We start from the raw sequence: 19,734 nt of genomic DNA on the forward strand, positions 1-19,734 counted from the left end.
GCCTGTTTTCCGTGTTATTCCATTTCAATAACTATAATTAAGATAATTTTGTAAATTAAAATAAACTATGTTCTACATGTATATGATATCCACAATATATTATCCACATGAAATAACAATAATTACCTATTGCTGCTTCTATACAAGTCTTATTCAATTTCTCTTGAAAAATGATTATCTATTTGGATGTTTCATTGGAGAAAGTATTAATTATTGATATAATTTGACAACAGAAAACAGAGTTATATTTTGACAATATTACAATTTTTTATGGATTTATATTTTTTAAGTTTGGACTATTTCCAATTCTTTAGTTTTTTGCAGTAGATTTTGAACAGTGTTATGATCATCGGAAGTTTCTAATGCAGCTGCCAACAAGACAGGTATCCTCACCGCTGTCCCAGAGACAACATGCAGAAATCCCATGTTATTTTTCTCGTCCATACAATAAGCTTGTAATCGTTTACTAATAAAATCATTGATTACTGAAACATTACCTACTTCTGCATACGTTTGCGATGCTGGTGAGAATAATTCAAAAGTGAATCGCAAACTTTCCCACTTATGCAGCTTCCTAGCAGGTGTGTTGACAATTCTAAAGCCTAATCCTAGTGATTTGTAAAGTTCAATTAAAAATTGGAGAGCACTATCGCATTCTGAACTAGTTTCTGTAGAAGTTGATGTTCCAATGAAAAATTCAACACCAGTCGCTTGCCATGCTGAGTACAAGCCATTCATTTGCGGATTCACATTGGTTCTGTATTGGCGACCTTTGGTGACGTACCTGAACGATGGCGACTCCAAAGTGACGGTGTGCTTGGCATGTAGTCCAAAGAACGGCAGGAATGACGCACCACCATTCAAATACAACTGTCCATCATCACTGTCGGGGGTCATCAGCAATGAGAGATCCGTTGCTACTGTTTTCAGGGTGCAACCCTCCACAAGCACTGGCCTTGAAAAATCTGTATTCGAGACAGGCTGATGATTTCTCTGTTTAAATCGTGCTTCAAAATAATCGGCAATCGATAACTCCAGCTTTGCCAAATCCTTTGTCAAGTAGTAACAAGATGGATTTATATAAGACAAACAGCCATTTTTCTCTCCAGCAACAATATGGTCTACGGAGCCACTAATTTCCCTATTATAAGATAGTTCTATTTGTTCTTCATCGGGAACCCTAGGATCAATATCGTTGGGTAACTGTAAAGCTCTAACTACTACATTATTTTCAATATCCCAAACCGTACTTGAAGCTTTCCGTAACGCATCTTTAGTAATCTCCAATTCAAATTTTAAACTTTCCAGTTGTTCTGACTTGTCTTTGGAGTTGTAATATTTTTGCATTTGACTTGTTATTTCCTTCTTTTTTGCGACAAGTTTCTCTTTGACCGTCAGCCTCTCTTTGTAGAAGAGCCATGACTTGCTGAGTTCAGCAACATCGATTTGCAATTGCCGCCTGGCCACGTTCTGTTCAAGTTGAGCCAAGTCTTTGAACCTTTCGTCGAAATCGAGGTGAGGCTGCACAACAGCTGTCACTTGGCCACTCCTGTCCCCGGTCACGTGCAAGAAACTGCACTCACGTTTCACAGTCACATTCACATTTTTCTCAAGTAGTTTTCGAACTATTCTCAACGTTACACATGACATTTTCAAGACAACAATTCGAATCCTTTGAAATCGTTGATTTATCTTGAGAGAAGCTTCATTATATTAAACTGGCAATCAGAGATGTTATATCTAAAAAAGAACAAAAGAACAGATGAGTAAGGAATATTTTCCATTATTTTCGTCTAAACATGACTAAATTCGGAAAACACTCGAAACCCTGTACATACAACATTGGTCTTATATACAATATCAACACCAAGCTAGAACCGACTAGAATGTTTTTTGAGGAAATTCACCATTACCTCGAATTGCTGATAGGCACTATTATCTCGAATTCCAATGTAGTGTAAATAGAATAATGAAAATAGGAAGCATAGATTTAAAAGATTTCAATGTTGGTTTCTCAAACACTATTTTCAACGGTTGTGAATAAATGAAACCAAAACAATATAGATGGAAAAAACGCATCTATTAGAAGTTTCAACATTGATGGTGAATCTCTTTATTCTAAATCTTCGTAAATTTTCAGTTTCTAATGCATTTTACACGCTGAAAGAGTTTGCTGAAGCTCTAAGAAAGCACTTCCAGTTATTACCTCAGCAGGGCTGTGAACACTATAGACATATAATCGTTGAATTAAGCATCCTTACAGTCTTCAAACATACTGTCTAGTTTGCTGCATGTCAAGAACACCAAGGGCAGTCATATGCTGAGGGCTGACCTTCATGTACACGTTACAAGGGGGAGACTTTGAATTGACATACCGCGCTGCAGAATCAACAAGAGAAAAATCTTCTACATCCATGACCAGTTTACTGGATAGATGGCGTCAATAGAATGCAAAATGGCAGGTAAAACTATACTGTCTTTGTGCGCATCAAAATTAAACGTTATAATGGCAGTGTGTGATTTGCATAGTGTTGCTATCCTTGTCTATCGTTCAACAAAGCAGATGGCGCTGTGTCCTGTGACAGAGCTACAAGATAATTTAAACAACAGAGACCTCACTTCACTCAGTCGAAAAATTAGTGACAGACAAATTTATAAGAAAGCTGCTTTAGAACTTATTTATCCACTATATTATTTATTATTATCATGAACTTCTTATTTTTCAGGTAAATGATCTACAAGAATATGAAACACAGATGTCCACACAATTGAAAGTGTTTGATGTAACAAATACTTGCTTTACGACAAAAATAGCAGACAACATGGAATATGACCAACAAAATTCTATTTCTGCAGCAGAATTAGATGACAATATAGAATTAGAAGATGAACAACCGATGAAGGCTAATCCTCTGACAGAAATAGAGGACAACATCATGATAGATGATCATAGATGATCAGCAATGATCATGCATTCCATTTGAGAACTAATAATGAGCGTGTAAGAGTCTGTAAAACATTTTTCATGTCCACTCTTGATGTAACTAACAAGGCCATTAGAACAGCCATTAAAAAACACTCCCTATCTAGTGGAGTTGTTGAAGGAAACAAACGTGGAACACACAATCGTCATCTAACAATTCCTGATGCTGTTACCCAAAGAGTAAAAGACCACATCAACAGTTTTACCCGTATCCCTTCACACTACTTGAGAGCACAAACTAGCAGAGAGTATCTTGAAGGTAATTTAACCATAGCAGAAATGCACAGAATGTTCAATAAGGAATCTGAAGTATCTGGATTACAGCCAGTAAGTTATCCTCTCTATGCTAATATTTTCAATAATAACTTTAACCTGGGATTCTTTAAGCCTAAGAAAGATCTTTGCGTGAAATGTGAAGCATATAAAAATGCATCAGAAGACGAAAAAGTTGCAATGGGATCTACCCTTACAGAGCATTTGCAAAACAAGAACCTTGCTCGTGAGCACAAATTGAAAGACACTACTAAAGCTAAAGAAGATAATTCTATTATTTGTGCTTGTTTCGATTTGCAAGCTGTGTTGCAAACACCAAGTGGAGATGCATCATTATTTTACTATAAGAGAAAGCTATCCACATTCAACTTCACCATTTACAATACCGGTGCACATCAGGCTTCTGTTTTGTTTGGAACGAGGCTATTGCTAAACGTGGTAGTAATGAAATTGGCTCATGTCTTTTAATGTTTTTGGAAAGACAGTGCAAGGGTAAAGATGTGATTTTTTACAGTGACAATTGCGTAGGGCAAAATAAGAATAAATATTTAGCGTCTTTATATCTTTATGCTGTACAAAAAATGGGTATAAAGAGCATCACACACAAATATCTGGAAGTTGGGCATACCCAAAACGGGGGCGACATGATGCATTCTCTTATTGAAAATCAAAAAAAGAGGCAACTGAAAAGGGGAACAATTTATGTACCTAGCCAGTGGATAACTGTTTTACAAAATTCGAAGAAAACTGGTAAACCTTTTGAAATTACAGAGTTGACAACAGGAGATGTGATTGATCTGAAAAAACTATCCGAGAAAGTTGGTAATAACTACCTAAAAAATACAGAGGGTGAAAAAGTTCCGTGGAGTCAATTAAGAATAATTCGAGTGGTGAAGGAAGAACCATTTATTCTACACTACAAGACAACATTTTCTGATTATGAGAGTTCTAATTTTTCAAGAATTAGTGTTCGAGCCCGTACTAGAGGAAAAGCAGATAACCTTTTATTAGACAAGGCGTATTCTGCACCACCAACTATATCAGCTGCAAAGAAAAAAGATCTATTGGATCTTTGTAGAGTGAATTTGATCACAGCACCTTATCATGCATTTTATGAGGGCTTGAATTCGTCTGACAATACACCTGACTTTTTCCCAAACGATACATTGTAAAATGATTTTCACTTGTTGTCCATATTAAATGAAAAGACAAGCTCCAGTTGTTACACCATTATCAATCTCTGGTAAAAAGTTTACCAGAGATTGATAATGGTGTAACAACCGAAACCGGTATCTCGTTTTTAATAAATCTATGGTTTGACAATACCTTGTCTTTTCATTTAATAAAATTACTCTCACAAATGATATACCGTGATGAATATGAAATTAAATAGGTACACTTTTTGAAAACGTTTCAAATCACGACTAGTTTCGCCATCCTGCTGTAAGAAGCATTCTCAAGTGTGATTCAAAAGTCATGATTTGAAACGTTTTCAAAAAGAGTACAGTGATTTTATGTCATATACCTTAATATTAGTATGATTATTATAGCAAAGTTATATATTTTGTTTTTTGGTACTTGTAATATTAACTAAAGTATTGTAATTCACAAGAATCTAAGAACATACTCCAGTCCAGTGAGTGAAACATTTGATTTTTCCACGGTTTTTAATTATTATTTTTCATGTTGTGGTTATCACAGTTGTTGAGTTATGTTTTTTTGATACCTTGAATAACCAAAGTTTTGTAAATCTTATTAAAATGCTACAAAAATATCGAATTTTATTTTCTTGTGAAACCTTTATTAAGTTCGATTTGAATGGTAAAAGAGGATCTTTCAGAGTTAGTTCTTTATTGAAAGTTGATTTTAAGCGGTAAAAGAGGCACTTTCAGAGTTGGGCCCGTTTATGATAATTTCCTGTTGTATTTTCCAATGGCTATAAAGGCACAATTCAGAAATCTCAATAAGTAATGAATTTTAATAAAAAATAATTACTCCAGATGAAAATATGGTATTTTTCCAATAAATTTATGTAAAATGGTGATGATAGGTTTATTAGGAGACTTTTCCCAACAGGTTGATCTAGCGGCGAAACTTCACTTGGCGTTTTCTAAAAACTATACTTTTTGAGTTGTGCCCCTTTCGATCTGGAGGTGCGCTGTCTAGTTTGCTGCATGTCAAGAACACCAAGGGCAGTCATATGCTGAGGGCTGACCTTCATGTACACGTTACAAGGGGGAGACTTTGAATTGACATACCGCGCTGCAGAATCAACAAGAGAAAAATCTCCTACATCCATGACCACTTTACTGGATAGATGGCGTCAATAGAATGCAAAATGGCAGGTCAAAACTATACTGTCCTTGTGCGCATCAAAATTAAACGTTATAATGGCAGTGTGTGATTTGCATAGTGTTGCTATCCTTGTCTATCGTTCAACAAAGCAGATGGCGCTATCTCTTTCACGCATCATGTTGTCACATCGTTTATCAACAATGTAGAAATTCAACTAATTGACAAAATAATATTTAATCTCAATCATGAAAATTTATTATTATTATTATTCATCAGATATACCAGTATCAGCTGTTTGGGTGGCAAGGCTGAGATCTGGCAACCCTTTTATCCTATCTTTCTAAACTGCCATTATAACGTGAACCTCACTATAGGTGCTGAGTCTTCCATCATTCAAGCAGAGCCTATTTATTATTATTAAACGAAAATTTAATGCTGTAATTCACCCCGAAGACTTCTGCTATAATAATTAATTCATTAGCATTTGAATAATTGCAATATCTCAGTAATTTCCATCTGTAGACAGAGCCTATTTCTCTCAAACCACAACTTGGCGTTATCAAAAACCTGCTGAGCCCGCAAACTAGCCTGTTCAACCGTCTGCACTCTGGAGAAGATTGTGGTGTCATACGCAAAAATCAGCACCGGTCCAAGAAGCCAAAGAACATTGATCAAGACCTGGAAAAGTAGGGGACCAATCACCGATCACTGTGGTACGCCATGATCAAGCTGCATCGGCTGCAAGAAAGCACCTCCAATGGAAATGTTCTTCTTCCTTCCAGTCAAGTGGGAAGGAACTTCTTCCCTATATTCAAACTATGCATATACAATGACCTGCCTGTTAGTGTGAAGAACCTGTAGGGTATTAATTTTAGATACAGTGTCGATATTTGACTGAAGATATATTTGACTGATTTCTACTCAATGAATGAATATATTGATGTGCACAAGAATAGTATAGTTCGACCTGCCATCTTTCTTTTTTGACGCTAGCAATCCAGTTCATTGGCCATGTTGAAGAGGGAATTAAGGAATGCTCATGATGAGTTCATGTGTTTACCCTTATCATTGGTGTCGGTGAAGTCGATAATTAGCCATCAAATGAAAAAGTTGAGTTCTTGAGTCACTTACCTCTATTTAAATGCATTCATGAATCAACCCAGCTTATCAATCAACCTTTTCAAGAACTTTCTTCAATATTTTCAATTTCCTGCAATAAAAAATAGAGAATTTTCAAAAATTTTATACTTTTACAACATTGTGAGTAGGGAGAGTTGTTTCTAATCAATGAGTTCCATGGTCTAGGATCTGATCTTGGGGTCAGCTCAGCAAACATTCCCGAAAAACTTCCCGGTTGTTCGGCACAAAAATTATAGATTTAGGCATTTTATTTGTTTCTATCATTTGAAAACTCACACACAAACGTAGAGTTTAGACAGGGTATTATCCTCAGACAAATCACTGCCCCCTGTGGGTTGGGAGAGCTTTGAATCGATCATCGTACTCAAAAATGTGTTGAAAACCAGAATTCACCCACAGTATCCATGCTTGTCGTAGGAGGCGACTAAAATGGAACTCAAGGCAACTCCAGAAGTTGCCTTGTCTTCAAACCCACGGGATCTGCCCCATTAGGGCAGTTCCGGAGGGGCAAACAGAAAAACCCAAGAGACCAGAGATGGGCGAAACTCCAGGCACAAATGTGGGTCAAGAGGCTTAGTCGAGGTTGGCCGGGCGCCCTAGAGGCAGCTTGGCGTCCCCTCTCTCAGCGGAAGGACCTAAAAAAAGGCCAGGAGTGGAACTCACGTAGGTCACGAGTTTGTGGGTGGAGAGGCCAAAACTAACCACTACTCAAAGAAGGGCCGCCATTCAGGCAAAACTTCTTGGGAGAGGTAAGGATTTTGACCCTGCAGAGTTTCGGAGGGGCAAAAAGAAAAACCCAAGAGACCAGAGATGGGTGAAACTCCAGGCACAAATGTGGGTCAAGAGGCTGAGTCAAGGGTGGCCGGGCGCCCTAGAGAAAACTTGACCGCCCCTTCCTCAGCGGAAGGACCTTCAAAGAAGGCCAGGAGTGGAACTCACGTAGGTCACGAGTCTGAAGAGACTGCCAAGCATATCACAAGGATTGCAACCAGGTGATGAATGGAATGTTAGTATAGGGGAAAACTCCTGGTTCTTGTAAAGGACATAGGTATTGGTTTGCCTAACGAACATACTACTTGGGAACACAATAAGAGGGATTTGGAGTTATTCATCAGGATCTATCCTCGGAGCGAGTCTCTTAGAATTTTGTTTAAACTTGTCTCATGGAAGATTAGAGCCCTCATCCATTCCCTCAAGGCTGACTTCTCAAAGTAATTTGAAACTTGATAAATAGACAGCTCGCAAGGCTACAACTTCTCATCTCCCAATTGTTGTGGATGGGCTCCCTCTGAATTCACCCACTGTTGCGGGTGGTATGAGTGATGTTGCTAGTACTGATGCAGTGAATTTTTATGAATTGTTGGTGAATGCCAATTCGGGAAATGACATTGTCTCTGGGATCCCTAGATTTTCGGAGGAGGATTTGATGGCCATTGTTTATAAGCTGAAGAATAAGATGTCAAGTGGCCTGGATGAGATACCATGTAAAATTTCCGAGGAGTTTTTCAATGAGGTGAGTGAACCTTTGACTCATCTGTTCAATCTCTCTAGTGATGTGGGCATTTTTCCATCCTGCTTCAAGGTAGCTAGGGTCAAGCCAATATTCAAGAAAGGATCCAAAAGCCAGGTTGGTAATTATAGGCCGATAGCCAATCTGTCATCGGTCTCCAAGCCCTGGGAGCGAGCAATTTATGATGCAATCCATGACCATTTTAAGAGCAACAATTTGTTTTCGAGCAGCCAATTTGGTTTCCAACAGAATAAATCAACAATGGAGGCATTGGTATCATTTGTGAGTGAAGATTATTCCTCTCTGGATCAGGGTCGGAAGGTGTTGGGCTTCTTTGTGGAACTCAAGAAGGCGTTTGATATGCTTGACTATAAAATTTTGATTCAGAAGTTGTACTATTATGGTATCCGAAGCAATCTACTGAGTCTTGTAGAATCTTACTTGAGGGGTAGAAGTCAGGTGGTTGAGGTGAGGGCTTCTCAGGGGCAGCTGATTGATCAGATTTTTAAATCACATCCACGTTTCCTCTCTAAGGGAGTACCGCAGGGGTCGATCTTGGTCCTTTGTTGTTCCTTGTTTTCATGAACGATTTCCCTTCTAATGTGCCGTCAGGAAGGTCTGTCTTATTTGCTGATGATGCAAATTTATTAGTTTCAGCGAATAATGTCGATGAGTTGCAAGCTATTGGTAATGCTGTTCTTGCTGAAATTAAAAGGTGGTGCTCTTCAAATAAGCTTGAAGTCAATATAGGCAAGACAACCTTCATTGAATTCTCAATCCACAGACTTCCTGTAGATCAATTGGAGTCTAAGGTTGAGGCAAAAGGGTTACTACCCTCTGATGCAACTGATTTTTGGGGGTTTCTGTGGATCAGGGATTAGCATGGTCCTCCCATGTTCAATCTCTTTCTAGGAGATTAAACTCAGCTGCGTATGCAATGTCCAGGCTCAGTAGGGTATTAGTTCATGAGGCAGTGATCTCTGCTTACTATGGATATTATGAGTCATTACTGTCTTATGGGATATTGCTGTGGGGAGGATCAAGATTCTCTACCTCTATCTTCCGTGCCCAAAAGAGAGTCCTAAGAATCATATTTAGAAAGCCACCCCGTTTCTCGTGTAGATCGCTATTCAAATATAATAGAATTTTGACGGTTCCTAGTCTCTGTTTGTACCATCTGGCAATCTTTGCTTATAAAATGAAAGATGATTGGATAACAGCACAGAACAGGGTTTTATGAACACAACCCAAATTACATTGGCAAAAGTGTTTAACTGTTTACCCCAGAATATAACTGCCCAAACCCTAAACTCTTCCAAGACCAATCTAAAATGTTGGCTATTACAGAAATGCTTTTATGAGTGGCGAAGTATCCTTGACCATTGAATATGTTGCATTAGTTATTAATGTTGTCTAGGTCTGAGATATTAGTTATTTGTGTTATGATGAGAGTTGTTCTATTATGTACGATTATTGTGTTTTGTGTATCAATATCTTGTTTTTTCTATTATCGATATGGTGCTCTTCACTATCCATGACTTATATAATAAACCAATAAGCTTCGGTTGACGTGTGAAGTTCTTTGAACCTTTGGATCCATGAATCCGTCCCTTCAAAAACAATAAACAGTAAATAATCCTCAGACAAATATAAACATATTCACAATTACCTTCTATTCAATTTATATACCATTATGAAAGTTACATAAACTAAATTATTCAACAACTAATCGACATCTTCGAAGAATATTATTGAAATTAGAATTCCACTAGCCGGCAATCTTTCTTAACTCTTCTTAGGCCTCAACTATAATGCCTGATAGACTCTACCCATAAGAGACTATGTCTTTTGAAGACGTGTTGAATCGACTAAAATTATTTAAGCTGTCGGGTTTTTAAACGACTAGCCAGGGGACTTCACCCTCTCTGACCAATCAATTTGGCTGGTTCTTTTAGATAACTTATTCATACATTATAGCATATGAATATAAGCAAATCAGGACATGTTTCCCGTAGACAAAATAAAAACCTCAAGATCTATGAGTGGTTACATTAAATTTTGTACTTACAAGGTAATAACGCTTAATACTGAAAATTTGGCAATAGTAAATTTTTGGCAACAATGTCTAGTCAACTGTCGTGAAATCAGAAAATTATGAGATGAATTGATGAAACTTCAAAATATCCTTATAAACTGAATTATGAGTAAAATGATGTATGTACAATACAGAGTTACAGGGATGAAATTTCAATTACAAATTAAACCAAGAATTAATTGGAAGTTTGTTTACACTACTAAAATGTGAATAATCGAATATCTTAACTAAGGTGAATCAATTGGTATAATTGAATACTGTTCTACTTCAACTTCTAATCTCATATCACTCTTATCAAATCAGAAATTAATATTTATAATAAGAATAACATAACCTCAATTTATGAATTTATTGCAATTATGACACCACAGGGCACAGAAAGAGAATTCCTTTTCCTTCTACTTTGTGACGACACTCCATCCAACTCCGTAATGCGCAGGCTTTGTGACACAACGCTCCACATAGTCGTTCTGTCAACTACTATTTGACAAAATTTTTAATTTTAAAACTGATATAAAAAAATATGAGTAATCCAGCATCATGTGATTTTTCAAAGTGTACAGTACCATAAAAAATATAGCATGATAATGCTATGACAGTATGTGAATAAGTAACAAGAAAGTACTGAATTGAAAGAAATGATGGCCATATTTCAAAAATAACCACAATTCAACAAACGAGATTCAATTTGGATTGATCAATTAACTTGATTTTATTCATTTTTAGTATATAGATTTAATTTTAATAGACACTTGAAACAAATACTTGTAGAAACAGTAACAGTGTGCAAGTATGCTTCAAAAATATTTAGAAACGATTAAATCATACGTTGGAAAATTTATTCATGTCTTTGTAAAGGAGTCTGTGAAAGTGAGGTCATGTTAATTGCTCACAGCTGTGCGTTTCTATACTGGTTGTACAATTTCCAGTCATGAAAAAATATTATACCTCCTATAAAAATATCTATTCTTTTTTTTCGAAATAAATAAAATGCTCCATAATCTTATTTTTATCGATAAACGTGTTGTAGTTTGTAGTGGCCAAACTGCAAGTTGAGGACGTGCTGCCACCTATACATTCCGGTTGTAAACTCGCAATTTTCCGTAGAGGGGTGCGCTAAAATAATGTCTTGGCTGCCTCGTTTTCTGATATTCCGTGGCGGGATGTAAGCAGCCATCTTGGAATTTATTCTTTTTGGAAGCCGGTTTATTAAACAACTACAGTTAAATTAAGTTATTTCCAGCCTCTATTCATCGCTCAAAGTTTTGTTATGTTGATGAGTCTATCATATAAATCTCAAAATTTACAATTCGACTGCGAAATGTGCTAGGTAAGTGTCCAGATCTTCAATCTAATCTGAGTTGTAATGTGGTCGTAGTTGCGCAAGTAATGGCGTTTTGAATGATGGGCTGAACCTTCTTCGATGTTTGTGAGTTATTTTTCTTCTCATGTTTCTTGGTTTTTGTATAGATTATATTATCAAATAAATAAAATAATTTGGATTTTGTAAATAGATGAAAGTCTTATTCTTTTCCGTGTGCTCACATAATAGACTTGAGCATAATAGCAGTTCGGTGTTAGATCAAGGCCTTTAGTATAGCCTTCAAATACAGTATCGTTTTGGCTACTACTCAAATTTTAATTTTTAGAAATACTCAATTTTTTATCTTATTGCAATTTTTGGCTTATTCCTCCACATACTTTATTTATTGGTAACCATGAATTTTCTTGGAACCATCCTTTTTGAAATATTTCTTTCATATGTCTAGTGTGCTTCTATAACAAATACATACTAGGCCTACCTATACAATTCTTGTTCCGGCCTTTTAATTATATCCGTTCAAATCGTATCTATATTCCATTATTACTTGAGGTTATGTTTCACATTTATACCTTTTTGGCCGAACATCATATTGATGATTTTTATGAGGCTAAGTTTAATGTGTTTTGAGTAAGACACTTTTGTCTGCAAGTGAGAGTAAAAGTTAGTTTGAGTAAAAGTTAATTTTGAATTTTCATCAATTAGCTAAAAATTAGTGCTTCTTATTAACCAGCTAGTTTTATAATTTTATATTAAATGAGTACTTTTATGGAGAACTGACTTGTTGACGTTATGTTGCGTAGGTTAGGTTTGCCGATGTCCATTTATGCTTGTTCATTGTATAGTATTGTTCGTTTACATGTTCAAGTTAATCCTCAGTACTATTAAAACATTCAATTTAAAATTATTATAATGAAACTTAGGTACGGTAGCAATTTTATTGTTCTATCAAAAAACTTCTAGAAAGTCGCCTTTGTAAAATAATAAAAAAACTGCTTATTTGACCAATCTGAGTTAGGTGTTGAACGACTATTATGCGCATGAAGTATTTACTATAGACAGTCAAGTCACAAGAAAGAGTTTGTAATTAAAGTGGCGGTATGACAGTCGATCTTTGTGATTAAATCACCTTCTTCTTCTTCAACGAAAACAGCGTAGGCCTATAGTAGAATTAAAACAACCTACGACTTGGAGAGGTATGTGGAGCTGAGAAATGGCGGGAGATGGAGAACCAGATCAGATAATTACAGAAATGAATAGTCATAGAATGAAGTGCAGTTACCAAGTTGAAGATCAGACTTGGCCGATGCAGTGATTTCAGAGAGGAAACTAGGTATTAATGGGTTTCATGAGGTGTAAAACTCACTAAAGTCTGCAGAACGCTATAGGCTCTAGCATGGCAACTTCGCCGTTGCTGTATCCCTACTTTTCTCTGCTCCGCATATCCCATGTCCCTTCAGAACAGAAGTACGGTATTTTTTATTTTACAAAAATTCCGACCCATTGATGAAAGCCAATAAACTAAAAATTTAATGTTAGCCTATATCAACTAGGTTATGCTACTAAATTTCGGTTTCAGTACAATTTTATTGGATAAAGCCATCTTCTGTGAATCAAATAAGTTGATTTATTTTCATTTACCAAATAGAAATGATATTTGCAGTAGACATGGTACTGAAAATCCATTTCCTTCGAAATAGGAATATGTAGCGTTTTCATGATTATGCTTGATCGATTTCAACTCGTCGATTAGCCTCATTTTTAGTTTTGATAAAATTATTTAAACTTCTTTATAATTGTATTAAATTTGATTCTGTCGTCTACATTTAGGGATATTTTAATATCAACAGTATAATTTTCGTACTTGTTTCAATGTGAAAAATTGAATAAACTTATAAATTCTTCGAGATAAAAGAATGTATCAAGAATGCTAAAGATTTTCTTTAAAAAAATGCCCATTTTAGCAATGTCATGAAGTATTATCATTGGCAAATGAAGATCGTCTCAAGTATAATCCATTAAAAGAATATATAGTAAACTGTTCTAGAGAGTTTTTAGTTTCATGCATCATTTAAATCTGTAGCCGGGTTCATACTGAAAAATTGTTCGACAAACATGTTTGGGCAGATTTTATTATGTTTGACAAACAATATTTACCCCTGGCCAGTGTGGACGCGTCACCAAACAAAATGTTCGTAAGTGAGGAGAACAGGTTCTATGTTTTAGAACAAACACTGAAAATTTTTGGAAAAACATTAATTTTTTGTTTGTCAAACTATGATTGTTCAAATTTTTTTTAATGTTTGGGTCCCTGAGCATCTATGTCGAACATTTTCCAGTGTGGACATGGTTTGTTTCTTTCCTGTTGGAAAAAAATTGGACCAACTTGATTGGCTGATAAAATCCTAACTTGACTAATTTGTATACCGGTGGACTTTTTTCAAAAATACTTAATGCATAATTAGTCCAGTCACTATATACATTGGCGCATGCAATTTATATTGTAGCATATTGTAGGAGCATTGTTGCCAGGTGTACCTGAAAATCTATATGAGATAGAGCGCTCTACCTGATTTCAAATTGTAGAGTACAAAAATACGCCCAGAGGGACTTTGAATTATACATCTAAATGGTAACAATCGGAAGATATTGTTGATCAATAACTAAAATTCATCCAAATTGATTTTTCTTGAAATTTCTCTCATTTTTGAAAAATCATAACTCAGTTCTCATTGGAGATAGAGAGTTCCGAATGATCTCATTTTATTCAGAGTTTTATAATCTAAAAAAATGGCGAGAGCAAATTTTTCTGTCCGATTACGAGATTTGGCAGAAATAGCTGTAAACTGGAAAATGAACGGAAAATACGAGGTTTTTGGGCCACTCTTTATCTAGCACAAGGAAATTTTGCATGAAGAAATTGGTTCTGGACTTCTCTAACTTATGTACCCAAATAGTATGTTACAAAATCAGAACTACAATATAAATTGCAAGCTCACCCCCTTTTTTATGTCTATATTGACTGGACTAAATATTCATAATTTATTATAAAATGAAGATTCTTCCCAATTTTATTCATTGGAATAGTGAATTTTTATTTTTGGCTTCTTATAGAGAGTTGATATTCAGTTTCTTATTTCATTAGATTTAATGTAAAACTCTCTTTAAATTTAAAATGAAGTTTTTTTGCTATATGCTTTTTAACGCTTGATCAGTATTCAACTATTTCAACCAGCAGTGGTATGGCACGTTTTTCATCTTCCATTAACTTCGTTCAGTCGTATGCTTATAAGGAAAGTTTATTTATTATTCAAATAAGGAAGTGTGCAGTGAGAAAATTATGTCACTATCCAAATATGATATTCACATTTAAATTGATTACATGTATTAGAATTAAATGAATTAGATATTATTTATTGGGGCTTATCTGGATATTATTATATTTAGTGCACGAATTATACAATCCTTTTAAATAAACGGTTCTTTATAAACTCATCATTAATTAAAAAACTCTCAATTGAATAATCTCTTTTCCTTGAATATTATTGTTCTGCTCTGAACTTCTTATTGTAATCTCTTTTATTAGCTGAGTTCAAATTACATAGATGTTTGCTAACTAGGTTAATAATTATTGATTTGTTGTTCTGCTGGGGCGACCTGTTGTCAGTTTGTCTACTGGATTATGAATGTGAAGAGTGTAATCCTCTCTCTTTCCTTACCTCTCTATCTTTCGTTCTCTCTGTCATCATTCTGTTCAACATCATGTATAGATTGGATTTGTAAAATAGAAGAGGTAACTCGATACGGTCATGTGTAAACATTATACGATCCAGACCAGGGGCTTTTGCACCAAGCTTCCCAACAGGTTCTGGGGAAAAAGGCAGTTCCCAGTGAAATCAATCTTTTACTGGGTATATGTTGAAAAAATATATGTTACTTCTTCTAGAATTGGATATTAAAATTCGAAAAATTGTTGACATTTCATCAGTTGTTGCTTTCTGGATAGAAAAGTCTTTCTATTTTTATTTTAATGTTATGAACCTAAAAACTATACAGTTATTTTACTAATTACTATAACTTATAAAAGAAGATACCCGTGCACTGTAAAGATTAGATAATGTGTGATTGAAATTCATATACGCTCATATGTTATTGAAACTATTAGACTTGATAATGATGATTGAAAATTCATAATTATTCATGTTGATGTTATAAACCTCAGATGCAGTAAATTACTGAATAGCAGAAAATAACTCCTCACTGTGAAGACTAGATATTGTGTTTTACTGTTGAATTTTGTGTGGCTTCATCATTGCTCGTTTCAGGGTGAGTGTCTTAGTTTTTCCTAAGCGTTGTAACCTCAGACATTTATCAGAAACAAAAATTTTTTCTCTACACAATTGAATATTACCAATCTTTTCTCAAATTTTCACTTATTTAAATGTTATGCTAGGCTTGAAATCTTTGAAAATGCTTTGCGAAGTTCAACTATTGTGGTTTCTATCAGCTAATTGAATTATCAAATTATCCCTACCATCCTCTCATTGGCCAAGTCGTCTTCATCTAATAGTATTTCAATTAATATATTCTCGGAATTCATAATAAAGACGTTCTAGTTATTGAGTAATTCTTTGTAGAATAATGTATGTTTTTGATGATTATGTAGAACGAATCTTTGTAATTCAGTTTTCAACTCAAATCCTTTTCCACTCATAAATATACAAATTTGATATGTCAGGAAAGGAAAAATATATTCGTCGAACCGTTGAGAGAAGAAGGATCAGTTGCCGAAAAGTTTGTTTAATGTTAATCCTGATTAAATAGAAAAAAAAACAATCTGAGAAGCCTTCATTTCAAATGAGTATTCTCTGATTCTAGTGGCAGCCAATCATGATAATAATTTAACAGGATTTTGTGCAACCGGGCCCAAGTCAGTCAAGATCAAGTGTTAGTGAATAAGAAATCACACGTTAGTAACTATCTGTATAAAATATATGCTTTTGTTCAAAATAGTTGCAAAGTGTTCATTTCCTAAACCTATTTAAATTCATTTTCCTGATATAGTGCAAGTATTCAGTCAATAGTGCATAAATTTCATTTTGGATTGTTTACATAGAAAACAATTGAATCTGAAATTAAGTCTGCATACTATTTGACAACCATCTCATCACTTTTATTAGTCATCATGTTTTTTCTTTACATTCAATTTCATTTTCAAAACAGATCACACATAATACAAAGACATGTCATTTCTGACATGATTTTTAAACAAATTTTAATTATTAGTTCAATCATGACAATGATTAGACAAGATTTTGACGGCCGGTTGGTGGCTCTAGTGAACCACTGGCAATTCAGTCTGATGTTCTAATGTATTACGGGCCAAAAAAAACTGGTAAAGGTAAAATGATAAATTAACAATATCTTAGTATCTAATAACAAATATCTTAGATGTAAATTCTTGATACGGGATTTAGACCTGGATTCTACTTGACAACCATCATATTTAAAGCGGTCACCCTTGTGCATTCTTTTCCTTGTTATTAACAATATTATAAAATACCTATAGTTTGACTGTATTTAATGATTTTTATTGCTTGTTCCGACTATGGACGACCGATTTTTGTTGTCATCGAGTAACAAGTAGTAGCTATAGTGAGGTCTACGTTGTAATGGCAGTGGAGAAAGATAGGAGAAAAACTTTGCCGATCCTCGGTCTTGTCAATGCCTTATATAGACGGTGGCTGATACAGGATTATTGATGTAATATTATCTGTTCATTCTCGTTTAAAATGATCAATTATATTTTATTGAGCAATAAATTATATTTTTCAATAATTTCATAATTAAGATGACATATTTTGTTAATTAATTATTAATTCTAAATTGTTGAAAGACGATCTGGCAACAGAGCAAAGCGAGAAAGAGATAGCTCTATCCATTTTGTTGAATGATAGACAAGGATAGCAATACCATTGCTAATCAAGCACGGCCATTACAACGTGGACCTCACTATAGATGCACCTATATTCTGTCCAAATTGTCATGAGCTCTGAAAGATTAGACCGACCGTCTACCACTCACACACACAAGCGCAGTCTCCTTTTGTGGGTGTGAGTAAAGGGACGGTCTGTCTACCTGTATACTACGTTGTATACATAGTATATCAATGGCGCAGGTAGGCCGGGCGTGTGTGCCTGCACGTGGGGGAGCGAGGGTCGGCTTAATCTTTCAGCGCTCATGGCAATCTGGACAGAGTATAGTTGTTCAATCAATAAAAATAGGCTGTCTAAAATTGGTGTGTTTACATCCAGGTCAAGGTGCATTGATGGTACATTCACGAGAAAAGGTTCAAATTCCAGTGACATATAGAACCAAGCCCAACCTAACCTGTTCTAATCTAAACAGGTCTAATTCACTCTTTTTCTTCTAACCCAATATAACATAACATAACCTAACCAAGCCTAACCTGAGGGTGGAATAGAGTATTGCGCATGCGCTCAGTTTTCTAGTAACCGGCAGGGCAGCCAACCTCACGTCCCCGTCACTTCCCTATTTTTCTTGTGTGTGGGCCATTATATGAGTTGTGACCACAGCCAACGTTTGTTGCAGGAGTGTTTAATGAGGTGTGGAGTGGCGTGAGGGGTGGAGGAGTAAGCGTCGGGAGGTCAGTGGCAGGAGGGAGCAGTTTGACAACCGACCTCAGCCGACACCGACACCTTTCAGCCATGAATCTGCCCAGTCGAGCACGTGTCTACTGCGATGTCAATTCTCACAAGCCACGAGAGTACTGGGACTACGAAGCTTATGCAGTCGATTGGGGGTCAGTTCTCTTTTACCTACATATATTGTGAAATTTCTCTACCCCTAACTTATGGAAACCTTTATTCTACTTGAGGGTGGACAAATTTCAAACTTTCAGAACAAATGAGACCAACAACTCTGTTTGGTCCCTTCAAATCAGACCGATAAATTTGTATCATTCTTTGATTTTACTATTGGCGTTCCTATTTCTATTAATTGATAGTTATCAAGATTCCTACATTTAACAACCTTGACTTTTGTAATTGGGAGTATGAACAGAGTAATTTTAAAATTAATAAATTAAATTTCTTCTAATATTTTTCTTTTTATGCATTGGACTACTTATATCAAAAGTGCTCTGCTCACGTGGGTTCGTATCCCATCGTCGTCGGATTTTTTCCCTATTGAGTTTATGGAAATTATATAATCGCATATTATTCTGTAGAGTAATTTTACTGATTTGTTTCAAATTTTCAGTTTTTTCACGTTATAATATTGTATTGTTACCAAATTGAATGTTATCTTCCTATCGTTCATTCTGTTTATACTATACAAGTCACTAATTTAAAAAACATTCAATGAACAATAATATACTAACCATTATTCACTATTCAATGACTAATGAATTGATCTATTCAATGAATTCGTTGAACTGATGATTCATCCCAGTGCATGAGAAATTGCAAATTCATGTTATCCAAAACTGTATGATATTAGGATTATTTTATAATCGCTAGTATCTTGATAAAATTAAATTGCAATCTACTTATATGAAGCAACTTGTTGAACGTTTTTTATTCAAGTTAATAATACATTGACTTTCTTTAATTAGAATTATGTCTCTGTTTCCAGGCAACAAGACGACTACCAGCTAGTTAGAAAACTTGGCAGAGGCAAATACAGTGAAGTATTTGAAGCCATAAATGTAACAAGTAACGAAAAATGCGTAGTAAAAATATTAAAGGTAAGTTTTTAGCTTTCGGGCCAAAAAGCAAATGATCTATTTCATTTTACAGTCATTTTAAATTCATGTCAACAAGATATTAAGATTCACATTATGTGTTGCATAATCTTGGGATAGAATGTATGAAGTAGATGGTTGAAATCTTCCGAATGTAAAACTTATCTTAATTAACTATTACTCAAACATCTGACTTCTATTGAATTCCTTTCATCTTTCGAAATAATTTGCTGAAATAAGTTTTTTATGCTTAGTTTATTTTTTAACGTTTTTATTAATACTATCAAAACATGGCACCTCAACTTTTAAAATATTTTTCCAATTGAATGTGTTTTTCAATAAAATTATACAA

General features: G+C 35.1%; 2 protein-coding genes across 13 annotated transcripts in view; one reads left to right on the forward strand and one right to left on the reverse strand.

Moving 5' to 3' along the window:
* Nucleotides 1–222: 222 nt before the first annotated feature.
* LOC111057739 (serine--tRNA synthetase-like protein Slimp) lies at nucleotides 223–10,868 on the reverse strand. 2 transcript variants are annotated; one of them, XM_022345210.2, is made up of 3 exons: nucleotides 10,631–10,868; nucleotides 6,683–6,761; nucleotides 223–1,740 (listed from the first exon to the last, which is right to left on the reverse strand). In XM_022345210.2, exon 3 carries the CDS (start codon nucleotides 1,648–1,650, stop codon nucleotides 286–288), a length of 1,365 nt encoding a protein of 454 aa, XP_022200902.2. In that variant the 5' UTR covers nucleotides 1,651–1,740; nucleotides 6,683–6,761; nucleotides 10,631–10,868; the 3' UTR covers nucleotides 223–285. The 2 variants fall into 2 exon arrangements, with proteins under 2 accessions (XP_022200902.2, XP_022200895.2); XM_022345203.2 differs by having other exon boundaries at nucleotides 10,270–10,718.
* Nucleotides 10,869–11,388: 520 nt separating this feature from the next.
* LOC111057696 (casein kinase II subunit alpha) overlaps nucleotides 11,389–19,734 on the forward strand; it is a 29,559-nt gene continuing 21,213 nt past the window's right edge. For 4 of the 11 annotated variants that reach the window (XM_039420430.1, XM_039420429.1, XM_039420423.1 and 1 more), the window contains exons 1-3: nucleotides 11,389–11,626; nucleotides 18,230–18,440; nucleotides 19,274–19,385. In XM_039420430.1, coding sequence (XP_039276364.1) covers nucleotides 18,346–18,440; nucleotides 19,274–19,385 — 207 coding nt within the window. In that variant the 5' untranslated portion in view covers nucleotides 11,389–11,626; nucleotides 18,230–18,345. Of the gene's footprint in view, nucleotides 11,726–18,229; nucleotides 18,441–19,273; nucleotides 19,386–19,734 lie in introns of all 11 variants that reach the window. The other 7 variants (XM_039420425.1, XM_039420428.1, XM_039420433.1 and 4 more) reach the window with 5 other exon arrangements.

Source organism: Nilaparvata lugens, chromosome 2, assembly GCF_014356525.2.
Source record: "Nilaparvata lugens isolate BPH chromosome 2, ASM1435652v1, whole genome shotgun sequence".
Classification (NCBI taxonomy): Eukaryota; Metazoa; Arthropoda; class Insecta; order Hemiptera; family Delphacidae; genus Nilaparvata; species Nilaparvata lugens.